At 39.6% G+C, this 24,674-nt stretch overlaps 1 protein-coding gene across 2 annotated transcripts; it reads left to right on the top strand.

The window, feature by feature from the left end:
• The first annotated feature begins 324 nt into the window (after positions 1-324).
• Positions 325-21,700, top strand: rnf122 (ring finger protein 122). 2 transcript variants are annotated; one of them, XM_063490539.1, is made up of 6 exons: positions 325-755; positions 7,025-7,181; positions 17,719-17,764; positions 17,853-17,894; positions 18,013-18,092; positions 19,854-21,700. In XM_063490539.1, exons 1-6 carry the CDS (start codon positions 731-733, stop codon positions 19,966-19,968), a joined length of 465 nt encoding a protein of 154 aa, XP_063346609.1. In that variant the 5' UTR covers positions 325-730; the 3' UTR covers positions 19,969-21,700. The 2 variants fall into 2 exon arrangements, with proteins under 2 accessions (XP_063346609.1, XP_063346608.1); XM_063490538.1 differs by having other exon boundaries at positions 18,010-18,092.
• Positions 21,701-24,674: the final 2,974 nt, after the last annotated feature.

Here is a 24,674-nt window from a genome sequence, read left to right as displayed (position 1 = left end):
AAACATCTTCAGCGCACAGAAAAACAAATTAATTAGCCTTGCTGTTCCAGTACCTTTGGGGGGCACTGTGAATCTATTCAAGACGTGACATTTAGAGGTGTGTGAGTGTGTGTGTGCTTTAATATACAGGTTATTATGCCACACTGGTGATTGGCTCATGAGCTACAGTGAGCCAGACCCCCTGCTGTGAAACATACATGCATCAGTAAGCTGCAGACGTTAATGAGCTACAGGAAACACACCAGCCCGTCACATCACAACGCGGATCAGCCGGCCTCGCCATTGGTCTCCCCGGACGTCAGTCTGCCGGAGAGGGGGCGGGAGCAGGGAGCCTGAGCTCTAGTTTCTCTTCTCACACAGATGCTGCCGCTGGGTCAGTGTCATGCAGTCTTTTAATAATAACAGAGTCAAAACAGCGACAGCGAGGAGAAGCTGGGGAAACACTCACATCAGCATTTCTGCTTTTTGAGACGAGCCAACGTGGACAATGTGACATAACCCAGCTGCAACTTCCGATACAAAAAGATTAAACGCCCTTTATCCACCTTTTTATTCGTCTTTCACGACCTCTTCAGGGCTGCTATTGTCTCGCTCACCTTTGACACAGCTGGCGGGCAGTCACCGGCTCTACTTGTGCACTTCATTGCGGTCATCCATCTGCGAGGAGGCCTGCGGTTTGTTGGTAAACACGAATCGGATCCCGACGGCAAGGACTCCATCTGGTGCATTGATGCACCCGTTTCAGTGGTGTAACGGTGAGGAGTCGTTTTTGTTGTTGTTGTTGTTGTTTGGTTTTGCTAGCCTCTGTGACAATAATGAACAATACGTCCTATTATTTTAGTAGGATTAAAACAGAGATTTTAGAACAAGACTGACTCAGCCCAGTGTTTTCTAAATTTAGACATCCCCAGCGAGTGCAACGACAATGTGCAGGATCTTAACAAAGAGACACAAAATGAGTTGTCATAAGCTGTGTGCTCGGTGCTTCATTTGTTCTTAAAAGTGTCCCTAATAATGCCACAGCTATGACATATAAACACCCCATAAACGTGATAAATGTTAAACACACAAAAATCTAGTTTCGTTAAATAGACTAATGTAGGCAGACAGCTGCATAGTAGTGGTATTAGTGATAAGTGATTTCTTGTCCACAAGCAGCTCTATACTTCGTCCTGTCCAATAAGTCAAAGTCCACAGAAAAGAAAAGTACTAACAGCAAAAGTTAGAAGTGCAGAGTGAATACTAGAAAAATGCCCTGTATAGAGAAGGACTGTTAGAGCTGCAGTAATTAGAAGATTAATCAGCAGCAGTATTAATAAACAATCTTTTTTTGAAGCTGCAATGTGCACATCACCCAGTTCTAGCTTCTCAAACGTGAAGATTTGAATCATTAATTTGAAGCTTGAATGCATTATTTTTTGGCTGTAAGGCTTTTGCCACGACTGTCTGATATTTTATAGACGCAACAATCAAAGAAAATGACCAATAAAGAAAGTTATCATAAGATGCAGCCCTATAGATTACAGCATGTTATAAACGTTGTAATCGATCTAAATTAATACGCTATCCACCAAAAGGGCGATTAGGCAATCAGAAATTTGGTCAGTTTTTTGTATTGATTTGTAGGTTAAGAGTCTACCTGATCAATAAAAACCTTTATTTTGACCTAAACTCACTCCAGAGAGTTACCCAAGGCCGGTCATTGTGCTCTTTGTATAATGTTTTGCCTCTCTAGGTAATCTTGTTTGCTCTGACCCTATCTACAGTCTCTCACTTACACTCTTCACAGCTTCAGCTGATAATCTTCCAACAGGCCAAAAGTGTGAACAAAAGCAGTCACACTTAAACAAAAATGAAACCCTTCATTCCAGTGAAATTGTCTTTCAGTGTTTCTTTGTCATGGTGAGACTGGGTGAAGATGATGGATTGGGGGTCTTTTTCCTCTGACTTTGCCTGTTTGAATGCACAACTACAGCAGCCTCCTCAGTGGACTGTTGGTGTTCAGACAAGAACAATTACTCCCTTTGTGCAGCAACTCGCCTGCCATTCATAGGGGAAGTAGTACACACACACACACACACACACACACACACACACACACACACACACACACACACACACACAGTATCAAAGAGTAACATTCTGCTGGAAAAATGAAGCTGTAACAGGCAGCCACAACTCTGTGTGTGTGTGTCAGTGTTTCTGTGATCGTGCCTATTCATTCCACTGTTTATATGTGACACATGTCGTGCTTTCATGCATGTGATGGGGAGATTTGTGCCCCAACCTACTTTCGTCTTGAAAACAGCAGCAGCCATGCAGGCAGGCCTGAGTGATTCCCCCCTATGTGAACTGCTGAATATTTGATGGGAAGCTCAGTCTTTAGCAAAGGCAGCAGCAGCAACAGCAGCAGAAAGCAGTTTTGTTTGAACACGACATATATAGGACAAAACCCCAGCAGGCATCTCATAGGAGCTGTCAGGGAAACTGCAATAGTCGAGGTATTTTACAGCTCGATCAAATCTCAGAGGGAATTTCCTGCCTTTTTGAAGAATAACTTGAGAATCTCTCGGATTCTCTTTGTCCTGAAATGAGAACTTTCATTAGCTAACCTTCAGCCGCTTTCTGCATCTACTACTCCATGGCAACGGCGCGCCTCATAAGATTGCTGATATATAGGTCACTGGTCATGCAAGACTCCAACCAAATCAAAAAATCACTTAATATAGCTGCTCTCCCCACATGCAAAGGTGGAGGAGGGAAATGCGACGTGATGTGACATGGTGAGCACGCACAAAGGTTTGAATGCAAATGCCCTAGATTTGGATTGTGAGTCTGCTCAGGTGATTTGTGTCATCAGCAGGGCAGTGACATGAATACAGGGGCTGACATTTACACCGTTCTCTCTCACTGTGTGTGTCTCTTTGTATGCTGATGATTTTTGTGAGGCAGATTGTTTGACACGTGTAAACAGGATGAAGTAAATTCGATCGCCTTGCATCTTTCTGTGTCCTCGGTTATATTCAGGGAATGTAGCATCAGTCTGATTCATCCACCTAATTGCAGTGTAAAAAAAAATAAAACTTAATTATGAGAGAGTAAACATCTGCAATTAAAAATAAAGGGTGTGTCTTTATTTCAAAATGTGAGAAACAGAGTTATCTGACATTTTATGTAGTAGAAATTTCTCTGTGTCACATCTAAATAGAGGTGTGACAATAGTGAGTTGAAATCGTGTAACAGAAATGCATGCTTTCAGCAGGACTGTTTGAATATTTGGATTTCTCCAGTGTGTTTTATTCTGGGCAACAATATGATGGAAAAGTGAACACAGTGATTTGTAGAACAACCAAAATGTACAAAAAAAGGACTTAATGATTTACTCAACATGACCTGAAATGAGTGACTGAGGCCTTAAACTCAAGAGGACAGTGTTTAGTCCAGTCAGAGCCCTGTTTTTCTTTGTGAAACCCTGGTGACCATAAGAAAGACACGTCAGTGTTGGTTTCACTTTTCAGACCCAGAAGTTGCACCCCTTTTTTATTCTGTCTATAATTATGAATCGTATAGATGACCAAAGAGGACAATTTGTGCACAAAAGCACTTGCAAGTAGTCACTTGTCATAAATACTTGTCAGAGCACTAGTGGAGCTGTCTATCACCATCTCTACCCCTTTTCTAGTCATACAGGAAGTAGAGAGTGTGAAAAAGACAAGCAAACTAAATTTTGACAAAGTGTGAAAGCCAGTGAGCAATCAGTATAATTACTTTGCATGTCTTTGTAAGGAGACATAGCACATAAAAGGCTATCACCGGCAAGAATATGGAAAAAATATTTGGTAGGTGATTGGACAAACCTGCTGTTCTATCAGCTGTTACTAAACCAAAGTAACTTTGACCTTTTTTGCCAGTTGTTTCTTGTAGAATGATGTTAGCTGTGATCGCACAGACCTCACAAAAATCAGGCTCGGTAGTGAAGGCCTACCTTTAATAACTGGTAGGGGGGATGACAACGACAGTAGCTGTATAGCACATTTCATTACACGATGAGAGGGATACTTACTGTTGGGTATTTAGTACAATGGTTTCAAATAGAGCTTAATAGGCCCTTATTAGGTTATTGCACATGTGTTGGTTGCATGGGCACATTTGATGAAAAAATTATTGTATGTGAAAGACATTTTTTGAAAAGGGAGGAGCATTATTAAAAATATTGTGGGTTTTATTTCGCCTCTTACATTTTTAAATCTCTCAAAATCTTTGTCAAATCCTGTCAGCTGGAGTTTCCAACCCTGATGTGAGTTCTCTCCAGTCAGTCACATGAATAATTATAAGCCTGGCTGACAAAAGTTTTGTCCTCTTTAGACTCTTTTCAGGCATTTGTGGCTTTTTGGTTAAAAATCAGGCTCAACCCTTAGTGTATCTGCCATGGATTGCTTCTGGCTGAGTGAAGTGGTGGAACTTCAACGATCCTTGATTAATAGACATGCTCTGCTTGTTCAGCACGAGTGGAACCAAGAGGCGGATAGTATTGATCCCCTGATACTGCTGTTTCCACTGTGAGGTGGGAGAGGCGTCAGATAGAAATGTCAGTCTATTACTTTGGCTGTGGGAGTAACTGGAAATATCCTCATTGATTTAAAAAGTGCTGCTGGAAGAAAATAATACCCACGAAAATGAAACTGGTAAAGATCTTCATCTATTCCTCCATCTGTTCATCCATCTCTTCAGTAAGTTGACCCATTCAGCTTTTCTTGAATTTCTGTTAAATAAACATATTTTTATAATGGTGGATGCTTAAATTAAAAATGCTCAGCCTCTCAAAGGTTGTGCTCCTTGTGAGCCAAAATCTCAGGTTTCAGGCGCTCTAATTGCTCAGTTTTTGGGTGTTTTTTATTTATTTATTTATTTATTTAAATCCTGGCTCTATGTGATGTGAATGAGAGCTAATATCATCTGTTGGTACAGAAGCCCAGCTCTTCTATGGCTTAAATATTTTGTTTGTTACAGGCAGAAAATAATAGGAAGGTGTAAGGAGCTGTACCAAGGACCAGTACTGAAATTTTACAGTCACACTGCTAACCACATGACACAGTTTGGTCAAGTTAAAAAAGCCCCAGTTATGGAAAAACATGTAGTACCTAATTGGCTGTCGAAAATGTCCTTGTGACAGCTGTTGTCACTTGCAGATATCTGACGTTTCTCTTATTTTGTATCAACTTGTCTTGCTGCAACCACTCACCAACCAGTCACCAACCAGTCTGGGAGTACACATTTCCCTTGGGACCTGTGGTTGGGTCACAACGCCACTTAAGAAACCTCTTAAAGATAAATATCAATCATTTGGTCCTCTGAGGCATACACAGCTCCTCTCATAGAGTCTAGAAGTTAAAATTAAATTAAAATATGGTGCTGAAAATCGATCTTTCCTATGATGATGGAGGGCTTGTCAGTCCAGCACAGGATTAGTAAGCACAGACAAATAACACACGAACACCCACAGACAGAGCAGAGCAGACGGAGTGGGTGTTAAATTTGTTTCAGGCTAAGTTTGTTGCAGTTTGTTTTTACATTAAATTTGTTTCCATGCGTGTGCCCTGGAAGGCCAAAAGTGTCTCTGTGAAAGAGCACACGGGCTAAGTTCACTGATTAGCGCCTTGTCTCTGTGTGAATATGCTAATCAGTGAAATCAGCTGCTGCGGTGTCTGATGAAAATGAAAACCTGCAGACTCTCTCAGCTTTCTGCCTTGTTGCTGCTCTAATCTGGACATGAGAAGCCTGAGTGCGACGAATACTGCGTGAGCTCCACTTCACTATCACTCCCTGGGTTAGCATGACCCTGATCTCACAAAGCTCCTTCTCACATGCTGACTTCTCATTACTCACTCAGATGCACAAAACACATAGTGTGCTCTCTGCGTCTCTGTTTATCTAACTTAAAAACAGCTTGTCAGTTCATGCTTGTGTGAATTTAAGGTTATTTCCTGTTTATTATTTTATTAATGTATATAAAGGTCAAACTTTAGACTGATTTATCTATTTGGATAGCAAAACTGGATACCACCTAATTCAAATACTGGAGGGTATTATCAGTCGATTAGCGGTAGTTTATTTACACAAATTGCTAATTTTGAACTTAATGTCCTGTTTTTGAGCATAAGTCACTGTTTCCTGCTGCTTTAAGATTCAGCTCAGAATTTTCTGCCTTTCTTTTACAGAACACAGCTATGTGCTCTGTTGCATGTTATTATTGAAAACAGCTTGTCAAGCAGAGATCTGGTTACAAAGCGCTCCATTTGTGGAGATTTCACCACATCTTCCTCTGCAGCTATGCCCTGGAGTCACACTACCAGGCTTCACAATTGCTAATGAGTCCTCATTTGTTTGGGGATTTTGAATTATATGATATGCAATTACACTGGGTGGTGCTGTTGGCAATTAACCAACTGTTTAATCCTTTAGGGTAGATGCAGATGAGCAAATAAACAGTTAAATTATCCAGTTACTTACAGTTATTTCAAACATTTCAACCAAGGAGACTACAGTGGCTTTGGTATAAAAATAATAAACACCCCTGATCAAATACTGAAAACCGTGTGCATTTGTATTTTGCCATTTTAATGAAAACAGATTCACTGATTGTTGGTGTGCGAGTCTCAGAGTCTGAAAACTGCTTGTTAAGAGACAAAAAGTTTGTTACATATATATGAAAGTACATTAAAACCATCACATGTGCACAGTGGCAGTCTAACACACCATTTCCCCCACCCGCCTGTTGTATTTAAAGGCTCGGGTTGTGGATTCTCGTAGAGGTTCACAATGCAGCTCTGAGCCTAAGAAAAGAGACGAGGTTACAGGTTGAATTCAGTTTTTGTTTTGCGGTATATTTGTGTGTGTGTGTGGGTGTGTGTGGTGGGGGGGGGGGGGGGGGGGTGTGTGTGTGTGTGTGTTAGTGTCAGGCTTTCATTGTTTAGCTGTTTCATGCTATAACCTTCCTGTAAATTTGCTTTTGTTGTTGTTTTAGGGTGCTTCTGTGGTCTCGGACTCGTTTACTCCAACAAGTCGTGCACCATGCCGCCCATCACCTTCCAGGACCTACCTCTCAACATCTACATGGTGATCTTCGGGACAGGCATCTTTGTCTTCATCCTGAGCCTCATCTTCTGCTGTTATTTCATTAGGTGAGAGGCAACAGAATCGTACAGCAAGACCAAAGTCTTAATCCACTTCAAATTAGGGCAGAGATGTTTTCTCCTTGTTTCAGATTCTAGATATGTTAACGTTTCACAGCAAAACAATATTATAAATTTTATATATCTCCTCTTGCCTGTGGTGCTATTTATCTTTCAGAACTGTTTTGGTGAGAGTTGCCCAGTTAGACATCTGCTTTCCCTTGATTAGAATTAAATAAGGGGAGTAAGGATAAAATCTATGTCCTGTGAATTACTGAGTTATTGAACGGAGGTGGTGACACCAGCTATGAGCCAGGCAGTCCTCATTTGTCAGAGTGTGGCAGTGTCTCACCAAGAATTCACTGAATGGCTGTTGTGACCATAATGACCCACTCCTGATTCATACCTCTTGTAAAACTTAACAACTCACATAAAAATAGCGCGGGTCACTGACTCCCATGGCTTGTTCCATTTGAAGTCTACAGGCAGAATTTCTTATTCCATGTTGGAATTTTAACCTGGAGCGACCCTCAAGTTGGAAGATTGGAACAGCCCCACCAACCTCAACTTGACAATCTAAAGCTTGATTTAGACTTCTGCAGAAAAATCTATGGCCTAACTGACGACATAACCAGAAACTGCTTTCAACCCTACGCTGTAACCTTGCTTGCCATTCAGTTGTTGAAGGCTGCGTTGATCCAACAGTAGTTATATTTCTCTAGAGGTGCATGTCAGGTTATGTGGAAGGTTACATCGTAGGGTTTGAAAGGAGTCTGAATCAGGCATGAGTTGCCCATGCAAACATTGGTAAACCTCTAAAACTTGTTGTGTATTTGTGTCTGGCTAAAGAAGTCATACGCAAAGCACTGACCAGGCTGTGTTGATGAACGTGGCGCCACAATGTTTTTAAGTGCAAAAAGAAAATTCTCAAAAATCATTGCTCCGTATTGCGAGTGATGTATGAGTAATTCTACCTTGCTAAGGACCAGACGAGTTCTGTTTTTTGTTGGAACATGCTCAACTGGAGCAAATGAAGTGCAGCATCAGGACCAACTGAAGCGGACAACCCCACTAGATAAGACTTCCCATCTGTTTTTTAAACTTAAGAAGCCTCTCAAATAATCGGTGAAATGTATTCATGAATGGAAAAAGAACCAAGATGGACAAATAGCACTACAGGCAAGCGAAATAAACACTTATGTTTCATATTAGGGAGAAATTTCTGTTTACTTCAAATTCATCTGGTTTGATTACTGAGAAGATCTCAGGTTATTGTAGACGCTAACAACTTTGGGTTTATGTTATCTAAAGTACACCTGACTACAAGAATTTAGCCTAAGTTTCAGAAAATGCTTCATAGTTTAATCAGATTCATAGTAAATGGACTTGTTCTTATAAATTGCTTTACACAAAATGCCTCAATCACCCATTCATACAAGCACTTTCTCCTAACTAAGTGCTTTCTATTGCACACATTCACACTCCGATGAATCGGAGCGCAATTTGGGCTTCAGTATCTTGCCCAAGGACATGCATGCAGACTGGGGCAGCCAGAAATTGAACCGCCAACCTTCCGATTAGTACATGATCTGCTTTCCCTCCTGAAATACAGCCAAACAATGAATACAGCCAACTCTCATTTCGAGTAACATAAATTACCCCCCACAAACAAAGACTTCATATTCAGATCTGCTCAGACAAACTGTAAGTTCTACTAATTCAGTTATACATTTGTAAACTGGCCAGTGGGATAATATTGACCTATTAAGCAATAGGAAATAATGTAATGGGGAATATAAATGTCTGTAAATTATTTGTATACATTTATTTTAGTTGGAAAACAAATAAACACATAAAAGGTTCTCATGATAAATCATCAGGAAAAGTTAAGCATCTGTGATTGTAGGCATTGAATTCCGGCCTAGACCAAACTACGCCACCGAGACCAACATCGTAATCCCTAAATATCTCCACTGTAGAGACACTGTATGTGTGTGGAGGCAAGAAACACACTGTAGGAGGGACTGAGGTTAAAAGAAAAGAGGAACAGGGTGACCTATCCTGCTGTTGACTGTGAACTCCCTGATGAGTTGAGGATGGGAGGACGGGATGTGAGGCAACAGGAAGCCTCCCGTCACAATGTGTGAAGACAGCAGTGAGGAAAGGAGAAACTGTGTTCAGAATAAACACAGCCTAAATAGCGCACAGTTGGAGAACATAAAGCCATCATACATGAAGGTCCACAGTGAACAAAAAGGAAACGTCAGCACCTGCTGTAGGGATTGTGTTTCATCTTGAGCTCTCTCTGGATGACTAAGCATCTGTCTTTGGAAAATTGCTTGATGTCTCATAATGCGGTGTGCTATTGTTGGACATTTAAATGAATTTGAAATGTTCAAATTTTAGTGTTATCAAAATTCCAGAGAGTTTAAGACATTTTCTGTCTGGAAGACAGGCAGGACGAATGTGCTGTTCAGGAAATAAATCACAGAAAAAATAACGTCAGAATAAAGACGGACGTCAGCGAGAATCTTGATTCGCATTTGTGCAGATAACATCCCTCCTCTGTACCTCAGTCGTTTTAATTCTTATAATTAAATATAATGGAAATCTAGTGAAATAAATTTCATCACTACACATCTAAATTAATCTAAACCTAAAGTTAATTTCCTTAAGACAAAATATAGTTATCCCAAAAGGCAATTCAGCAGAGGTGGCAAAAGTACACACATTTGTCACTTAAGTGGAAGAAAAGATTGTTGTTTTATAAAATTCTCTGGTAAAAGCTGAACCACAAGTGAAAAAGTACAGGCTCTGAAATATACTCAGAGCGTTCTTTGGGTATTTTAAGGTGTTTGCATCCACTCTTATGTCCAAACTACGACGATGTTTTTAAAAGAGGCCAATAAAAACAATGAAATAACTAAAAAATCATTGCATTTAAAAGCTGCTTTCAGCATCTCCCTTTTACACAAGGAGGTCACCACAGCAGATACCTCCTCATGTTTGACTTGGTAGATTTTCTTTTTTATATACACCAAATCCTCCTTTTAACACAAACCCAAAAGTGTTAGTGCATCCTTCCAGAATCAAACTGGGGATCTTCTGCTTGTCAGGCAAATATGTAAACCCCTACACCACAGGAGAAGCTATTAAATGACGAAAATGTTTCTTTAAATATATGCTCATTTGAGTTTAATGCTGGCAACATATTCCAGAAAGTTGGGAATACGGGCGTATTTATGTCAGATTGTATCTACAAGCGTGCATCTCATTTCCTCCTCTGCTGCCTGAAAATAGTAACAAAGAAGTCCTGTTCTTTTGGTTATGTTCAAAAGGAAGCACATTGTGTTTGATGCCTTTTTTTCATCTTAATTTTTTTTCTTCTTTTAAAGAGATATACACTCACCACCCACTTTATAAACGTATAAGATACACCCTTTTGCCATCAGGAATGCCTTAATTCTTTGTGGCACGTATTGAACTAGTTGCTGGAAACATTTCTCAGAGATTTTGGTCTATATTAACATGACAGCGTCACACAGTCGCTTCACATTTGTCAGCTGCACATCCATGATGTGAATCTCCTGTTTCAACACATCCTAAAGATGCTCTGTGCTTTATTTGAAGTCATCATCGTTTTAAAGAAATGCATTTGAGATGACTTGAACTTTGTGATGTGTTATCCTACTGGAAGCAGCCATCAGAAAGTGGGCATAGATCAGCGTTTTCTGATATAATCAGACCGGACCAACCGGCACTAACAACCAAAACCATGTTCAAAGTCACCGAAGTCAGTTTTGATGCTCTGTTTGAGCTTCAGCAGGTTGTCTTGACCATATCCACATGGCTAAATGCATGTGGTTGAAGGATTAAATATTTGTGCTCAGGGGCAGTTGAACAGGTGTACCTAACAAAGTGACCTAAAATGTATGCATGCATTTAAAAAAGAAGAACTATCACTGAGTAATTCTTTTAAACTTAGTGTTTGCACCAAAAATGGAAGTGATATCAAAATCAGTAGCAATAGTGATAATTATGAAAATTATAACACTAATGATAGACACACACACACACACACACACACACACACTGTAATACTGTGGCACCACAGAACAAGAAGGAAGGCCATTATTACAAGCTGTCCTAACAATGACAAGTATAGCTGATGTTAAAAAAACAAAACAAATATGCACTAATGGGTAAGAAAAAACAAAAAATAAAAAACAACCATAAAGCAGCATGAAAATGACAATTCATAAACCACCATCCTCTAAACAGTTTCATTACAAACACTAATGGAAAGCGTTTGAGGCGTGCATTTTTCCTCTGCGTCTCTCGCTGATGTGCTTGCTCCCTAAAGCGAACCCTAGCTCTAAATGGACTTTGTGGCGAGATTAATGTTTCACTTTTTGCATTCAAGATCTGGAATAACTTTGAGCCTCAACCATTAAGTCCTTCATATGCTCAAAAGATCAGCAGCTATAATGATAAATTGTAAGTGGTAAATATTTGTTTCAGTTTGGACTGACTCATGTTCACATGCTGAAGACATGCTTCTTTGATTGAAAATGTTTTCTGTGACCTGGCTTCACCACTAAATTGAGCATCAACTCTGTCTGAAAAAGCTCAGATCCTTCCTGTTTCTCTTAAAGCCCTTTCTGAAGGATCATAACCAGCGACTCACTTCCTTTGGCTCCATTAACATGCTGAAGGTACTCTTGGGTGGGAGTGTGATTGTGAATTCATTTATAGACCGGGTGATTCATCACATGAATACTGAGTGATGAAAGGCGCTCTGTGTTAGGGGGCAGGTCTCCCATTATCTCTTTCAGACAGGCTCTTTTCTTAATCCTGTGTGTCATCATGTTTGTGATGTACAGCTGTAACATTAGATTGAGACCTAAAAATCTATGCCCGACCACCACTATTAAAACTATTCTAATTTTTAAGATGTGGTGGTTAAAGTTTGCTAAGATTTAGCTTTCTTTAGCAAATACACGCCACTTCTTGCACAGAGTCGAGATCGTACGAGACCGAAAAGACACAAGTGTTCCACACCAAGGGCACGCCAAAAATATCACAACTTTAATTACGTCCCCATCTGGTCTTACAGTGCAGTACAGGGTTTGTACTCAGCAGCACAGCAGCTAGTCAGAGAGATATTTTAAGATCCACGAGGCTCAAAAGGGAGGTGGTAATGTGTTTTTGTCCAGACAATAGAATGACTGAGGAGAGATATTAAGCTGTTAAGTGAATGGCTTTCTAAAATAAACTTTAATTTGCTGGGAGAGATCTTGGAGAAAACCCCAGAGAAACAACAAGAACAGCAACAGACAGTTAATTTGAAAACATGGAAATATAAATGGTTACTCATCTACGGCAGCCTTTTACATCCAAACTGTGCATCTAACAACAGTTTAGTCTCAAACTGAGTTTCTTAAATCTCGTCTGTCATCATTAAACTGATGTCATCTCACTTGCATACACTCTGAGGACAGATTGAGTTTAGCAAAATATAAGGATGATTATTTCAGAAATGCTACATCAGCGAAAAGGGCATACTGGAGGTCATCTACTGTGAAAACAGAGATACAGTCAGCGGTTTTTCTAGCTGTCCTTGGTGTCAGATAATGACGCTTGCACCGGGGAATGGCGGGGTTCAGCACCACGGCTGTGCTTGCTCACATGTGGTGCAAAAGAGCCCAGATGCTGGGGTAATCCAGGTTTATCACGTCTTTCAGTCGTCTCAGTCTGTCCAGGTTGATCTGTTGAGTGCCAGATGTTCAAAATAGTTGGTATTTCCTGTGCAGTAGACTTTAGGTGTAGTCAAACAAGTCGTTGGCAGCCTCGGGGTAGTTATTTTTTAACCTCTATTGAAATGAATGGGGAGAGATCCATAACCTTTATTTCAAAGGTCTCCAGGATATAAAAAAGGTTACTTATGGAATACATGGAAATGAAAACCTCTTCAAATGGTTTCCGACTTTGCCCCAAAAATAAGAGTTACAAAACTTTTTTTCTCTTCTGATACGCATGCAGAAAGTTACACGATACTACTGCTTCATTAGTCGAGAGTGCTGACCTCAACCTCACTGGTTTCACTTTACTGATAAAAAGCCATGCTAATAATGAACAGTATAAAACGATCATGTACATTTATTTATATGCCTACTACGATAGCAAGTAGATATGCCTACTGTGCACAGGTTTCCCAGTTTGAATGTTGACTGGCAATTATTAAATTCTCCTTTCCTTTTTGAGGAATCTGCTCTCTCTCTTTCTGTCTCTCTCTCTCTATAGCACCTCTTTTTCCTATCAGCAGCTTGTTTTCTGGGCTTGGAAGGGTGGATGTAGGTCAGTCATGTGGTTACCATGGCTTGTCTAGCAAACGCGGTTTTTGGCCACTGCTGCTTCCATGCAGATTAGTCTTGGAAAGGATCTCAGCCCGGGGGATCTGATCTTCCCAAAAGATCATCTTTTTAAGGCACAAGATGTTGGGAGAGTTTTGTTTTTTAAAATATACCTTTTGTATGGCGTCCATGTTTGTGCCCCATCGAGCATGAAGGCAGATTACCACAGTGTATGCACCAGTCTTGGTGCCAACTTTCGGGTATTACAAGACTGTAGTTGGAGGAGCGTGCAAAGCCAAGATGGGTGAACTTTGTTGGAACACCATTAATTAAGAAGGGGGAGGGAAAAGAGACTGTTTATTGAGTTGGGACATGACCATGCCTTAGGAGGCCAAAGGGATGGTATTTATGTTTAGGGCATGCTGTATGGACTCTTGGCTTAGTGCAGTCTTGGAGTTATGGTGGAGCTCACAGATTTGGCAGCTTCTCATCTTTGTTTGGGCCTGGAACTGTTTTCTGTCATTGTTGCACTCCAGGTATACTTCATCTTTGAGTCCATGTCGAAGTATCTTAACATTGACCAGGAAGGACTCGAAGTTTCCTGTGATGACTCTTAGTTGGAAATACTTGCTTGGTTGGGACCTTTACAGTTTTAACTCTGCTCGGATTGATGTAGAAGTACTGATCCTTGTGCTACTCAGTTGCTTATGGCGGTGGTCTTTTCAGCTGTGTTAGTTTGAGTTTTATGTTTGCTGATGTTCTGCACATAAGAGGGGCTCTTCATTTTCCCCAGGTTATACTGACAAAGGACTTTATGTCACAGAAGACGGCCTGTGCTCACTCGACCTTTTAAGACTCCCATGAGTATTTTTAGTATTTTTAGCTGGGGTTTTTTGAATGAAAGATTTGTGTCCAACTCCCTTTAATGAGGAATTCCACCTGATTGGTATGGATAGTATCTTTGTTTTATTTACGTAAAAGTCTCTGTGTAGTAGGGTTGGAATTATTGATTAAGTTGTTTATGGCTAATCAATTTATTGCTCTGTTTAAATCATATCAGGGAATAGTGACAGATCCTGAAGGTAACTGGAATCTTCTACACAACATGGAACAAAGTGGAATGCCAAGGAAACTAGCCAATTTATACAAACTCATTTAAAAAAGTGTTCAAATATCCAGCCAGAATTATGTCAGAAGCTTGTTCATGGCTAGCAAAAGTGTAGCATTTAATTAAATTTAACATTTAATCAAATATTATTGGGGGTGTATGTATATATTTGAGCCTGAATGTATACTGGCGCCAAGAATGTATGTACTGAATGTATTATGGCGCCGCCATTGCGTGCAATAGGTTGGCAGCCTTAACATGAAATTTCCCCTTGTGGGACTAATAAAGGAATATCAAATCAAATACTTTTGATTGATTGGAGAAAATCCAAACTAAATTAAAATTTGAAATTGAAATGATTAAAAGTCCAAAATTACCATGGCATTCATGCCTTTTTCACCACTGCTGTATCATTAGAATCTGAATGATATTCAGTATTAAAGACTAAGCTAAGTAACTTTTTAATTTTTGTCAGTTAAAGTTTATGAAAATGTTTCTGATGCGATTATTTTAATACAACTGTAGCAGATTAGCAGATCAATTTATTAACCAAGTAATCGGCTTGGAATTAACTGTGTTAGAAAAGCCAGGGTAGGACCACTGTAAAAAGTATTTCAAACATATATTTCAAAGGTGTAGCAATGCGAGCATTTAACCGTGTTTTGTAACACTGTAACGGGTCTCATATTTGAGCACACAATAAAGCAGGACATGGCATGAGAGGCTTTGACGTTTGTCGAGAGGAATTTTAAGTCTTGCAGATGTTGCTGCACAATGGTTAGAGGGAAACACAGAAATCTCTGTCATGGCGCCCCTTTCACCCACTTCACATCATTATTCGAGCATGGGAAACCTCAACAAGAAAAACGTGTATCCTCACATTGTTCACGTGGAAAAATGTTAGGAGTAACTGTTCTAAACACTACAACCAAATTTCATTAACAATGAAAAAATGGTCAGTTCCTTACTGTAAGCGCTGAATCACTGCTTAGGGGGATATCATCATAGATAAACATTTAATTTGTTCTCAGATGTTGTCGCTGCACATACTTTCAGGCCCAATTTACGGACAGCAACAGACATTTGGTCCATGTTCGGTTGGTTCAAAAACAAGAGGCCAAAAATAACCTCTTGAATAGACACTGCTCGCCAAGTGATAAAGATCTCTCCATTGTTGGGTTCAGGGGTGGTGCGGAGTTTCAAAGAGGCAACATACTCATTAACTTGTTTGTGCATGTGTGTGCGCATAAGTGTGTGTTAGCATTTTTGAATGTAGTTGCATGATTACTTAAGTGAGTGAACAATGTGTCTGTGTGTATTTATCCACAAACACTGTCCAAACAATTTTTTAATCTGAGACCAACAAACTGATGACAAAACGTCAGTTAAAAATCGAGTTTTATGTGTAAATATTCTATTTTTTGGTCTACTGTATTTAATTTAATCAAGTGGTTGATAAATTTTTTATTAAAGTTTATTAGTACTGGGAATATATCCGAGTATATGGCATGAACTGATGCCACACACCTCAGTATTTTTAGCATAAGCTACAATTTGAAATCCCTGTAAGACTGAAAAATACATAAACCACAGCTACGGATACAGAAACTGATTAGGAAACTACAGGCAGAACAAATAAAGAGCACGAGGCACAAACAGTAAGAATGCATCAAGAAGCACCCATTCATGGCTAATTGCCTTTTTAAAACTGTTTAATTAATTTAAAATGAATCAGCATTCACTTTGGGTTCTGCATGTAAGAAATCCCCATGTTGGATTCGCATGAGAGTACCTTACAGTTCCTTTTGGACATTCAGTGTCTTTCTGTGCCCGAAACTCTTAAGTGGAACCACAAGGGACAATTATGCAATCTTGCTCTCATAACTGTGTGACTAACTGTGTCATTAAGGGCCCGCCTGTTGTAGCTACTGACTATGACAAGAAGGTTACACAATAAGTTAAATATGAAGAGATTGCAGGAAGATCATTAAGCTATTTTCAGCATGAAATTGTCTCTAATAAGTCTAAGCATCAGTAAGCTTGCTTTTTCAACCTTGTCCCACATTGACATGCTTCTCAAAAACCATTTGCACATTGTCTATTTTTTCTGGTTGCATACAGAAAATATGAGCAGTCAATATGATACCATATATTTGTGCAGACAGTACTTCACTAGCCCTTTAAAGCCAAGCGTATTGTATTTGATACATGTGTTTTTGTGAGTTTTTGAGACTTCTGCATCATCAGCGTGACCTTTTTTGGCCCTCAAAAAATGATATAAATTGCATGACACATTTTTAATGACTAAATTCCAAAAATATGGCTAATGTAGCAAATGTGATACAAATTAAAAGTCATACATGCAGATTCAAATCTGATATATTTTTATATATTTTTTGTCTAAAAGGTACAACAAACACTCCATTATCAAAAAATTAAGGATTTCTGGCAGTTAGTTCATGGTTATATAGATATTTATAATCTTGATTATTTTTGGAGGCTTTTTGCCATTATTTGATCTTACAGTGAAGATTAGATAGAAAAGTGGGGAAACAGACAAAGCCTCAAGTCAGAGTTGAACCCAGGCTACTAAATTTAACCTCAAGGTATGTGGTTGCTTAGTAACATCTGAGCTAAACCAGCAACCCTAGGTATTTATTGAAAAAATTAAGGATGTTAATAAAAGTCTTATGAAGAGGGAGCTTTTATCTGTTTCCTTATTTTCTGCCATATATACATCGTTACAGTGAGCACATTAAGGGGTCTATCCCATCTTGGATCTGCATGATGTCAGAGTCACACAGAGAGAGCACAGCAGCCCACCCAACTGCTTCTTAAACCTTTTGTTTGGGAGGGGGAGCCAATCAGAAGAAAATTAGGGTCCACTTTAAAGTAAATGAAGATTATTTTGATCAATGAATCGTGCAAATCTATTTAAAAATAAAAATTTGCCTCTAAAAAAGAATTTAGGTTTTCTTGCAGGTGTATTTTAAGACAGAAACCAAGAAATGCATGCACACTGTGGTTAAAGGAACATTCTACAAATTGCCAAAGTTTATTTATGTGTTTCTCTGTTCATCCACAGCAAACTACGACACCAAGCACAGAGTGAGCGGTTTGGATACAGAGAGGTAAGACTGGTGTTGATAATTTAAGATATTTAAGCTGTTAATTTAAAAAAAAGCATTTCTTTAAAAATATCTTGTGTTATTCCTACAGGTAGTTTTAAAAGGAGATCCAAAAAAGTTGAGTCTTCATGGGGTAAGAATGAAATTTACATTTCTACCTGTTTGCGTTCAGCTTTAAGCTGTTGACTCAGGATAATTTAATCTAACGACTGTCCTCTCCCACTTCCTTCCGTCTGTCACTCACGCAGCAGACGTGCGCTGTGTGTCTGGAGGACTTCAAAGTGAAAGACGAGCTGGGAGTGTTGCCATGCCAACATGCTTTCCACAGGAAGTGAGTAGAGCACAGTGGAGTCTTTCTTCACACTCGCTTGCCAGTTTGCACCTGCTAGGGCTTGTTAAAGTGAAAATGGTCACGTCTGATGTGAAGTCCATTGATCAAAAGTTAAATGGAAATTTTTGGTGGAGTACTCGTCATCATTCATTCATGTCTTGGTTCCTGCTGAGGATCCCAGCATGCACATCAGACAGAGCTGGTCTGAAGACCTTGCAGAGGAGGCAAAGCTATATCCTTGTGCTTTCAGTTGTCTAAAATTGAAATGCTTCTTAATGTGAGAAGGTTTTTTGTTTTTTTTTACTGGGTTCTGTGAGAAGAGTTTAAAAGCAAAGAGGCCTTATCAGAGGAGCAATTTGATATTCTGGGCTAGCAGCCTTGGGCTACAGTAGTTTTGGTATAAATTGCTAAACATTCTCTACTTCATGGTTTAACTACAGTCAAAGGCAGCAGGACATTATTTTGGTTTCTTAAGACTCTCTTACAGAAAAATAGAACTGAAAAAGCTCTGTGAGTCAAATATTGCAAGTAAACAACCATATGTGGGTTGCTGCTATTGCCTCAAGACACTTGTGTCAAGCATTCCTGAGATGACACTTGCATTAGGAGATAGGTGTTGCAGAGGTGGCGCAAACACACTTATCTGTGTGGGGGTTTACCTCTCATATAAGACGTGGGGTTTTTTTTTGTTGTTGTTGTTTGCTTGTCTTTTTTTTTTTTTTACTTTTCCTGTGGTTTGTTGAGGTTTAGGCACCAAAACGGCTTTTTCAGGGTTATGTCACTTTTCTAGGTTTCAAGGATACCAAGTCCATTAGAGGGGACCCAGGATCATTATTATTCTTGAACACTTCTACACTTCATGCAAGTTTCCGAATAATCGGCTTCGGTGCAGCCTTTCATTTATTCCCCTCTCTAAAATGAGCCATAGCTCCTCCCCTTTTAATTCTTCCTTTTTCTGATTGGCTTCAGCTCACAAACAGAAGGTCTGAACTGCAGGCACGTCGAGCTGCTGTGCTCACAGCCAGAGCTGCATGTATCTGCCAATTTTTAGGACCATCTGAAGCCTGAGCTTTTGGCAGACAGGTATTATTTGTATATACTCTGATCCCATTATTTGAAACTCTGGTCTTGTTTAATATAAGCATCCTTCATTTATTGCACACAGCTTTAGTTGGATCAATTCAGATGGCCAAAGAGATTTCTTGGTTTTAAAATATGACTCTAGGAGCAGCTTGCACAAGTGACCGGTCCAGCTGTTTTCTCAGTAAGGAGAGCTTCAGTAAGATGTAGCATACTTAAAAATCTATTACCATGACCACTGGGAAAACTGTGGGGAACCTGATTCCATCCAAAGGTAACAGAACCTTCATACCAGCACCAGCAAAGGTAAAGCACATTCTGCTTGTCCATTCCGTAAACTGTAAAACTGACACATTGGGGAGACTGTGCATAGGTCTATTTTCGGTCCAACTTTCTGCAGTCTTGTCATCACTGTGAGACAACCAGCACAGGCTCCAGGAATTAACTGCCCCCAGCCTAGAAATAGTTTCTGCAAATGCTGCTTACGCATGAATGGCGGCAGCATTGCATTTTGATTGCTGGTGTAAGTGAGTTCTAAAGGGCTCTCACGTACTCATGCATGGGTCATAAGCTTGCCACTCTGTGAAAAAACGACTAAGCTGTTAAACATTGAAGATTTTGTTGAAGTTAGTCCAGCTTTCTTTTTCCTCATTCCTGTCCTGTCTGTGTTCCTCTATGCAGGTGTTTGGTAAAGTGGCTGGAGGTGCGCTGCGTCTGCCCCATGTGCAACAAACCCATAGCCGGCCCGCCTGAGCAGCACCACAGTATAGGAACTCTGCTGGATGAACTGGTATAACCTCTCAGCCTCAACCAGCCTGGTTGGGACGCCGACGCCCGGCCAAACTAGCTGGTGTGAGTTACAGACCATCAGGAAGAGGGAGACCGCTTTGCTGTTTAAACACGGCAAAGCACAAAAATGATCTGAAGGATGCTGTTGCCTAGCAACAATCTCCATGATAGCAACACAACACCTTGTGGTGTCTAAGAGATTAACTTCAGCCGCCCACACATCACTCCAGCACTCTCCTTTCACGATCCCATTCTACATGCCTTTTCTACACGTCCCTCACATCCTCTCTTGTTGGTTCGACTGAGGTTAACAACAGCACTGAACAGAGGGCAGCTTTTTCTCACTGAAGTGGACAAATGAGTGTTTATGAACAGCAGTGCTCGCAAGAAGATGCCGATCCCCCCTGAGTGTGTATCAATGCTGCCTGTCATGTGCTACCTGGGGTTAAATATTATCCATATTGGCTGAGTTATTTAAAACTCAAATGGGAAAAATTATTCCAGTACGTGGCACTCCATGAATTTTTTTTCAGTTTACAAGTTTTGAGACAAAATTATAGTTTGTGTTTGACATTCCCAGCAGTAGCTCAAGGTCAGTTTTTAAGATGTAGTAGAAAAGAACAACAAACTGCAGCCGAGGAGAAAAAATATCACTGTAGCAAAGACACAGAAGGCTTAATAAAACTAAGAAATACTTTTTTTATGATTAAATTGAGGTCATGCTGCTTAAAATTCAAGGAAACGGTTATTCATATTGCATTTATTCAGATGAACTCAGAACAGTGGTAGAAAAAGAACGGGACATGAAGCTGCCCTTTCTCACATGTAGCATGCAAAAGGTGATGAATTTACTAGAAATGTTCTGAAAGGCTGAGCTGAGGCGTGGTGCCTAGGTTTAATGTGCAGAAGACCCGTTTGCTGTGAATCCTCCAGACAGTTGGCTGCTCTATATATAGAAAAAAGTCCAGGACTGCCGAACGTTTGTAAAAACAGCCTTCGAGATGCAACTCCAGCTTTCGTCCATGTGTGGTAAACGTCTGCATCAAGTCTCTTACAAACCAGTTATTTCTGATATAACGTCTAAAATCCATACTGGTGCCAACCCCTACAGTACCACAGGCTCTAGCTGTTTTCTGTTGTTGTTGTTCAAGGGGATGTTTTATTGTCCTGTTGTGTTCTCATGTTAATATAGAAGGAACACATCCTGACGTTCACGGTAACAGTTTTGTTGAAATGTGTTGAAAGGTTTTTTATTTTTAGGTTTTGCACTTTGAATTCAGACACACACGCACGCACGCACGCACGCACACACACACACACACACACACACACGTTTCCATGCCTTTGTTCTTATAAATGTTAGACTTCGGTTTGGTTACAGCACAGCTGTGTTTTGAGGTGTGGTGAATCTTTCATAAAAGTCTGTGAAGTACCAGAGCTGGGTGATAAAGGGAGCAGCAGTGCAAGCCCTCAATGAATTCACCTGGGAAGCAACTAAATCTCACTCTCATAAACCGCATTTTCGTGGCATTATTGCAGGTGGTTTACATTCCTCAGTCGTAAGTTATTTTTGTCTATTTTGTGATTTACAGATTCTGAAAGCAAAACACTGCCTAAATTGAGCACAAAACTCACAAAGCACATTGTCCAGATACAGCAGGCAGCTGCACTGTAATTAAAATGTGCCATGTGCCAAAAAGAAAGAAAAGAAAACAACAAACAAACAAACAAAAAAAGAGTTGATCATGTTTCATTTTCTGCACACGAGAAAAAGAAATGTTCACTCTGATTCTGACCACATTCCACATTTTGTAATCCAACAGATGTAAATAAGTTAAACAATAAAAAATACAGTTCTCTGGTCATGCAGGCTCTTGCTTATTTCTTGAAAATCATGGTTATGGCACCACCATCAGGTGAAATCATGTATCCAGGTGTATGTGATGTACATTGTTTTAAGGTTGTTTATTTACTTGTCAAACAGTTGTCAAAGATTTTAGAGTCTTGGTGGAAACCAGACTGTTTGCACTGAATTTCAGCAGGAAAAATGTAAGATTTTCAATTAAATACACAAGTAATGTTCGAGTTCCTCTTTCCAGCCACTATTTGTTTTTAACTTGAGAAAACTCTTGATTGTTGTTTGTTTTGTTAATACTAGACTTATATTTCAGAAACAGTTGTTGTTATAATTTATTGAGACTTTGGATTTTAATTGTCAGATAGCACAAATAACAACCAATTTATGTTTCTCACCAGCTTGCAGTGACATCTAGCCATGCAGATAGTTTTTCCTGAATCTTTTTTAGACTTTAACTCTGTCTCCGAGACTCCAACATGATCAAAACTCAGTACAAAGCAAATTTCAGTTAATTCTAAGCAGTATGCACTGAAGCAGGCAACATATGTTTATATGGAATGATTTGCTTGATATTCCATGAGTATGCACCCATGAGACTGCTTTACGATGAAAGACAAAAACAAAAAAACCGAAAAAGTATGAACAAAAGTGTGTTTAAGAGTTTTTTTCAAGAGTTCAAAATCCAGAAAAGTGTGACTAAAGCAGGTGAAAAGAAGGTGTTTGGATAGGGTGAATTAAAAGCAGTGAATCAGACAATGTAACAAGACTAACTAAATCCCATCTATTCTGTGCCTGAGTTAAATTTTACTTACATTACAATAATGGAAATTTCAGAAACACTATTTAAAATATTGATGAAAAAAGAGAATACTTAAATATCAAATTGAAGTAACTGCACTTAGAAAGAAAATCTATGAGCAGTAACGAATCAGCAAACTTCAAGCCCCTAAGGAGTCTGACCTCAGGAGTTGACGGCTGAATGAAAACAAGGACCATCTGTACAGTGTCTCATTAAATGTGCAAGACCCCATCCTAATGGTGGGACCGGATGGATACCTAGCTACTTCCCTCACAGCAGCTTGCAGGTGGCAGAGCATCGAAGTCTGAATGGCATTCTTTACTCTGTTTGCCTTCTAAGTAGTCTTAAGGGTGGAGCGGAGCCTGGGAAGAACTGAAAGGGAATTAAGGATGAAGGCAGATGGTGTGAGATCTTGTAGGGCAAGTAGAAGTATGAAAAGTAATAAAAGGGAAAAGGGAGGAAGAGAAAAAGAGAGAAGGAGGTGCTGGAAAAAGGTGGAGACTACGAGGAAAGAGGAACGGAGAGAGGAGGTCCTCAGTTCAGTGTGAAGGCACTTCAGTCCTCTTTTTTTGATAGGGCAGGGAGATGTTTTAATGTCTCCACACATTTTTAAAGTAAAGGAGACAAGCTGTTTAGGACAATGGACGCCCTATGATAACTTCCCTTCAGCAGAAGGTGAGTGCATTTCTTTCATCTTTTTTTTGTCTTTAATTGCAGATTTATAGTGAAAACTTTGCTTTGAGGTCACATTTCAATGTTTTAGTTATAAATGTGATGATTTATTTACTGCCAGAAGGTGGATGAAAGCTTTATGTGAAACAGATGAAAGACTTTAATAGAAGCATTAAGAGAGAGAGATTAAAGGCATGACTGTAATACTGATTTTAAATGGAAGTGTGATAGTAAACTTTTTAACTTGTAATTACTTACATTAATTATACACAGTTTCTAAAGGTCAACATATTATGATCTCATACCTACATGTATCTTAACACATAGCGCCTGGATGGACGTGCAAACATAAGTGTCTTTCATAAAATCAGCTTCTACCTGAGTTATAAAGAGCCAACTGTGCTGTGAATAAACTGATTATGGCAGCATGCACACACACACACACACACACATAGGGTGGAGAGAAACACACAGAGAAATGCTTGTTTCTGTCACTTCCCACTTTCTGGGGTTGTGGCAGTCAGGTCAGAGTATTTCTCTTTCTGTGCGTTTTACAGCAACCAAACTAAATCTAACCAGCAGTCCAACAGCAATGAAACGAGGCCACGTGCTGTGGACTAGTAACAAAAACTTGCACTGAAGATAAAAGCATCAAGGTTTTCCTTCATGATTTTATCTCAGTTTCTTTTGGTGCTTTTTCTTTTTTTTCTTTTTTTCTTTTTTTTAAATTATCTATCGACTTGTTTTTTGTCTACTTTATCTGCTGCTGGCACAGGTTTGTCCAGAGGTACACAATCTGCCTCCTTAGATCTGTGTTTGCTTTGATGTTTTACACGTACAGATGTTCTTTATACCTCTAACCAACTCTAGGCTAGGGGTATAAAATACATCATATTTACATAAAATACATCTTATTTTATAGAACACTTCAACCTTCAACAATCCCCTTAGACGTCAAAGGTCATTAGGAGGATTGTTTTTTCCCCTATTTTCTGATGGCAACTTTGTTTGAGGATTTGTTGCTGCATGTTTCAGGCTGGCGTTGGCCTTCGTATTCAGCTGCATTAACTTTGGTGAACTTCAGCTTATCTTAAAACTAGTATTTTCCCCTTCCCTAGCATTAGTTGTACTTTATATGGTGTTACACGTCAGTCAGCATGTTGGCCTTTGAATGTTAGTTAACTCCTAGCACTGCTTCACAGAACTGTGATTGCAGCTGTAGATGAAACTTGTACATGGCCATGTTACAGTGTTGTTTGGCCTTTTTGTGGTGCTGGCCATTAAATTAAGATGATAAGATGTTTTCATGAGTTGTTGTAGGTGCATAAAGGTAAAAGACAGGTAATTTTATCCCATGGCTAGGTGGTTGCAAGGTAATATTATG

This window comes from Pelmatolapia mariae, linkage group LG12 (genome assembly GCF_036321145.2).
Source record: "Pelmatolapia mariae isolate MD_Pm_ZW linkage group LG12, Pm_UMD_F_2, whole genome shotgun sequence".
Lineage (NCBI taxonomy): Eukaryota > Metazoa > Chordata > Actinopteri > Cichliformes > Cichlidae > Pelmatolapia > Pelmatolapia mariae.
The sequence above is the reverse complement of the archived record's forward strand: the minus strand, read 5'-3'. Positions and strand labels throughout refer to the sequence as shown.